The following is a 6,000-nucleotide window of genomic DNA, read 5'->3' on the forward strand; positions in this document are numbered from 1 at the left end:
ATCATTCATGGTAGAAGATGCAAGACTTCCTTGCTGTTGGAACACACGTGCGTTCTCGCGCTGCATAGCCTTTGCTTGTGATAATGCATTAACTGTATTTGTCAAGAAGCCAGAACAGTCATTAAATAACTAGATTGTGAGTGAGTGTAAATTACATACATGATACTGTGGAGCTCATGATGAAATACTACATTCTTTATCCACTTACTTAAGGTATTCTTCTTGAGTAGCATGGACTTAGCTTTTGTTTATGAGTCTATTATGGTTAATGAGTTAAGAATGTTCTTAATTACATGGACATCGTACATACCTCCTTATTCTTAAAGCAATATTGTTCTTCTAAGCATATCTGGATTGTGAGATCATCTATTGATCTGATTACTCTAACATGCGTTGCATCTTAATAAATATTTTGCTTTTTTCAGACAAACTTCGGCATATACCTGATGAACCAGCCCTTGCACTCATCCTTTTCAGACATTTTATCAGTTGGGTCTCAAGTACTACCAGTGCTGAAGGAGAATACAGAAATTCAGCCTCCAACATCCAGTGAAGAAAAATGTTCAGGATAGATTCTCTGGTGGAGACAAAATGTTTATGCAACTTCAGGGAAAAGTCAGTAGTCAGTTACTCTAAAAAAAAAAAAAAAGAAAAAACTTCCACTCATTTGCTTCTGGTTTAAGTCTTTTAATTTCTGTTTGCTGTAAATGTTATCAGATGGCAAAACTTTTGATAATTACAGCTCACCTACATGTTTTTGCTTGTGATTAGGTTACAGCAGCCTCTGTTTTGCACAATTGCTTCAGGATGCAACAGGTTTGATCAAGTTTTACTGGTGGATGACTCCCAAAACAAGCCCAGCTTCATTGTCAGAAAGCCACATCTCAGTGAAGGAAAGTAAATACAACAATACACTACTTCCTTATGCTGCTTTGTTAAAACCACAATGAGGAGAGAGGATGCAAGACATATTTTAGAAACAATGTGGGTGGGAAGGAACAGTGGGAGAGCGGCGTGAGAGCAGCAGTGCATTCACCTTTTCAAAAATGAAGCTGAAGGTGATGTGTAGACAGTATGAAAGCACCGGAAAAGAGGGAATTATTGGGAAACCTGTGTCTCCTCCTTCAGAAGTGATGTGTGAGGATGTCAACAAGGCTCAAAGATCAATGAAGATTCAGGATGCCATTTGCAAAACACATTCCTGGTGCAGGAATTCCATACATTTGTTCTCAACTTATTTCTCTCATTTCCATTTGTTCCTTTTCCTTGTGATTTATTCTATGTGATGACTTCCCTGGGGTTTTTTTTGTGTCCTTGCCCCTGGAAGGGGGCTGGGAGGTAAATGATCTGTTAAGTTCCCTTCCAACCCAAACCATTCCATGATTCTGTGATTCTACGATCCCTCCACTCTTGTTTTCTTACATATTTGTGGATGTTGACACATTATTTCTAATTAGAGATTTTTCAACCAAAACAGTAATTTTCTATACCAACTTTGTTTATCCTGAGCAGTCTCTACTGGCCACTTAAGGGAACTCTTAAAAGTTTGGATGCTTCTCCATCATGAATAGCTCGAAGTATTCTTTTTTCTTACTCTTAGTTCATTTGATAGTGCCCTCTTTAGAAGACTCTTGAAAGCTCTTAAATAAGACTCATGCTTTCTGATTTCTGAGAGCAAATGTCTGAAATCTAAGACTTAGTCTGGAATATTGATTATTATGAAAATTAAAAAAATAAATAAAAGAAGGCACAGAGCAAAAAAACTCACATTGAAAGTAAAAAAAAAAAAAAAAAAAAAAAAGTAATGTAAGCCTGAACACATTGAGGCCAACTGTTTTATGACCCTCAGCATGCATCCAGCCAGCCATGGGATGATTTTGTGCTTCCAGGAAGTCCTTCTGGAAGAAAAAATTCTCCTAAATTGGCTGCGGTCTTGCCATTTGGGAAGTGAAATTTTGACCGCATTAAAAGCACCTTCAGAACTCTCATCCAAGATTTAGAACTTCCTTGGGGCAGTTTTGGCTCCAGCTATGTGAAACTGCTTCTGGCTGAAACAGTCCTTGAGTTGTTCGAGCATATCCCTGGAGGGAGGCAGGTGGCTTCGTGAAAAAGTTGGTCAAACAGTCATTCTGAAAGGGGGGTGACAACTACCACAGAGCAGCGTACAATGGGGAAAGGGAAGCACAAATCAGAATTCAAAAATGGTCCTTCTTCTTTCTCTCTCTTTTTTTTTTAATATAATGGTTTCTTCTTTCTTTTGTTCTTTTGAAGAACTTGTTTTACTCACTTGAGCTGGAACAGTCTCTCAGTAGAGCTTTGTAATGGAAATGAGAAGAGACATTATCAGTTTCTTGCCATCTGCCATAAAGTACATGGAAAGAGAGAGGTTTTTCATATGTATGTAAACTGAGGATCAATTTTCAGAGTTGTACCTTCTACTTCAGAGCCCAAGGTCTGGTCCTTGATGTCTGCTTTGAAAAGCAGGAGTTTTATCTGTCTAATAGTCAATTATTTGAGGTTGTAATGAGCGGGCTTTTTGGAACGTTGAAAAGCAGTTCCCTGGTATCTAAATGTCTTAACTGTTTTACTCTTTGCCTTTCTGTTATGCAAAATATTGCCTTGTTGGATAGAAAGCCAGTTCAGCATTGACAGATTTAATATGAAGAGACCTGTTGTATGCTGACCTTCAGGTGATCTCTGGTGCTTTACTCTGTCCTCTTCACCTCACCACTATGCCATTTATTTAAAATGACACAGAAATTAGAAGAGGAAATTGAAAGCAAACCTCAACAAGCTCTGTTTCACTTGTTATTTGATTTACTACAAAATCAGGCACTTTGGCACGCAGTGGCTTGACAAATACTGTTTGTGAATAGCTGTAATGCAATGTATGATAACTACGGATGAGAGGATTTGAACTTTAAAAATGTCATGCTTGGTCATTTTGACCTATTATTTACAGGCAATTACACATTCTCTCTGCTGTAGCTTAGTAATATTAGATTAAGAATAATTTTGCCATTTTATAGGAGGAAAAGAAAGATTTGCTCTGGTGTATGAACATACTCATTAGTATAGACTGTGCATTTCCCAGAAGGAACATTCTTGTGGTGCAGTGATAGGAAATGTCACAATGCTTCAGATTGATGGAAGATACATAAGGAATCTTTCATCTCAGCAAAGAATAATATTTCCCTTCTAGTAAGTGGAGTGTTCCTGCCAGTATTGATATGTCTTTCCATCAATGAAGACAAATTCTTCTCAGTGCCAAAACTCAGTGGAAAATCTTGAAATAGGAAGAGTAAATTCTAAATGACATGCACTGTAAGTTTGTAGAAAGAACATCCCTCCCATCATGTGAAATAAATTTCAAAGAAAGGAGAAATTTAACATACTGCAACCCCAGGTAGTGCAGGTACAAAAAGGGCATAAACACTTTGAAACACTGTATAGAAGGATTATATGTTCTATATGGATTTATTTCTTAACCTTCCAAGTATATAGAAAAAAAGATGATTTCATATGAATGCAGGTTCTTTCATCTAAATACTCCAATTACTGCAAAATTAAGTCTTTGGACTAATTGCGGATATATGTTTGCCTTCTATGGATAATAAATGTACTTAATACACTATTTCCAGAGTGCTGTATGTAGAAAATCCTCTATATATTTGAAAACCAAATCCATATTTCCTTGCAATGAATTATTCAAACACATTCTCTGTGGGACTTATCTCCTTTTCAAATCTAAAGGCAAAAATAGTGATTACAAGCTCTAATAATAGCCAGGAGGCTGAAATCACAAAACAGAAATCAGTATTTTTAGGAGAAGCTTCTGAGCTCTGTGTTCTCTGATATGACTTAGATATTTCAGATACAGTTTATGATTTATGTACTTTCAATGGCTTCCTTCAAAGTATGGCCAAAATTTTAGGTCATCCTTCCCTCAAAATTATACACAAATCAAAATAAAGGACTGCCTAAAAAATGTGATTATTCCTCATAAATTGTAGAGATTATGTTATGCAACTCATCTTCAATCTAGTTTTTAACTATCTTGGAAATGAAACCAATAAAATATATGTTGTGCTTGATGTGTCTACTGGTGGTGGTTGCATTCCTGACCTTTGAGCTCATGAGATGCTAAATTCTGCTTGGAGGCATTGGCAGGCTCACAGAGTGAGTGTGTGGCTTAGGATTGAAGGGATGTCTCATCGCTGCAGGGATTCACAGGTGAGGTGTTCCCCCAGCTACTGCACTGACAGCCTCTGTCTGTTTGGCCAGCATGCCAATCAGCTGCACACTCAGCTAGGCCCTGCACAAAATGAATAATCACCAATTTCCTTTAAAATATGTCCAGTCAGCCCTGTTGGAGCTGCCTCTGTTATCCAGAGGTTGGAACTCTCACAGAGAGTGTCAGAAAAGAGAAGGGTTGTTTCTGTCTCCTTTGCCTGGAGGGATCCAACACTGTTTTTCTCCCCTGCCTAACTCGTCAGCTAGTAGGTGAGACTGGGGACTAAACAGGAGTGGGTGTGTGTAGAAATCTCAGGGAATGTTTGTCCCTCCCTTCTGAGGTTTACATAGAAATGATCTATGATTCACTGGGCAAGAGATGGACACAAGCACAGTGAGGCAGTATCCACATGCGACTTCAAGCTGCTTGTTCATGCATTTTTGGATTCACTGAGGGGGGGGTGGGGAAAGAAGAGCATGACTCTGTAACCCAACAGGTAGGTTACTCTTATGGAGGTGAAAGATGTGGGTACATCCCTATCTCTCTGATTATACAGATGTCATGAGGCAGCTGCTTGGGGAAAACATAGTCACAGCCCCCAGGGAAGTGATGAGAAGGGAGAGTGCTCCTCTCCACTGGGCATTTTGAGACAGTGCATTTACAGAAGCAGGCTTGTCTCTTTCCTTTGGCCACCAGTTTTTAAGTACAAGATTGGAACTTCAACAAGAGCAGATGAGAATGCCCCAAGTGTGTTTTGGAATAGGCTATTAGAGGAAATGTGTTCAAGTCCACAAAAGCTAAAATTTGCAATGAATCCATGTTTCTGACTTCTTTCTAGGTGTACTAATGGCAAGGCCAGAGTGAATAGGAAAAAATGTGGTAGAGAAAGGAAAGTGGCATCTCCTACAGTCAAAGTTTATGAGAAAGTTTTGATATACATGCCTTCACCACCCAGTTTGTGGGTTTTTTTTCAGGAAATAAAGGATGTAGTATCTTCAGGCTCAGAACTCAGAGTAAGTAATTGAGAGAAGTGCCTCAAACAAGGCACCACTTAAGAGGCCTCTCTTCCCTCCCTTTCGTGTAAACTAGCTTGCTTTGCTGTTCACTCAGTGTGGTGGTGGTTGTGGATCCTTTCCAGTGGAAAAGCAAATAAGCAGGTGCCCTTCATAAGGAGTGAAGTGATTAACTTAGGACTATGGACAGGAAGAGATATTAGGGAGGTTTGAGATGTGGCATCCTTGAGCATCACTGCCATTTGAAGAGGTGCATCAGAAACTGCCCTAATAATCCCATAAATATGTGCTACAGAAAACCTAGTCATTTTTCTGCTCACACTGTAAAGTCTTCCTGAAAGGGTGATAACAAGAAAATTGTGCTGTTGGAAAAGAGACCGTGGCAAAGACAGGATGCAGAAAGAGGACAAACAAAAAAAATGCATGTTGTAGCATTTGCCACTCAGAATTGCTGTAGGGTTTCTTAAATAACCATCAGGTAAGACAAAATGTGAGAAATCAGGGAATTTGCTTTAGTACAGCAGTTTCATGGCAAAATTGAAATGACACTGATCTCAAATGAAGAGCATCCTGCCTTGCATGGCTCATGCATAGCCTATAAGTAGGTGCATTTCTATGTTAAACCCAGTTCCTTCTGTGAGCCAATCTATTCCAAACTGACAACCAAAACTTGTCAGCACACTCTAAATCTGGTCCTCAACATCAGTTTCTCCTAGATAAACAGTATGTTCCATATTTGAGCCCCATCATGCT

At 39.0% G+C, this 6,000-nt stretch overlaps 1 protein-coding gene across 1 annotated transcript in view; it reads left to right on the forward strand.

Moving 5' to 3' along the window:
* The window catches only part of MOCOS (molybdenum cofactor sulfurase), a 341,863-nt gene extending 337,769 nt beyond the window's left edge, over window positions 1-4,094 (forward strand). The window contains exon 17 of the mRNA XM_029958899.1: window positions 426-4,094. Within this exon, the coding sequence (XP_029814759.1) occupies window positions 426-572 (147 nt within the window). The 3' untranslated portion in view covers window positions 573-4,094. The remainder of the gene's footprint in view (window positions 1-425) is intronic.
* Window positions 4,095-6,000: the final 1,906 nt, after the last annotated feature.

This window comes from Manacus vitellinus, unplaced genomic scaffold, assembly GCF_001715985.3.
Source record: "Manacus vitellinus isolate BGI_N305 unplaced genomic scaffold, ASM171598v3 scaffold_17_pilon, whole genome shotgun sequence".
NCBI lineage: Eukaryota > Metazoa > Chordata > Aves > Passeriformes > Pipridae > Manacus > Manacus vitellinus.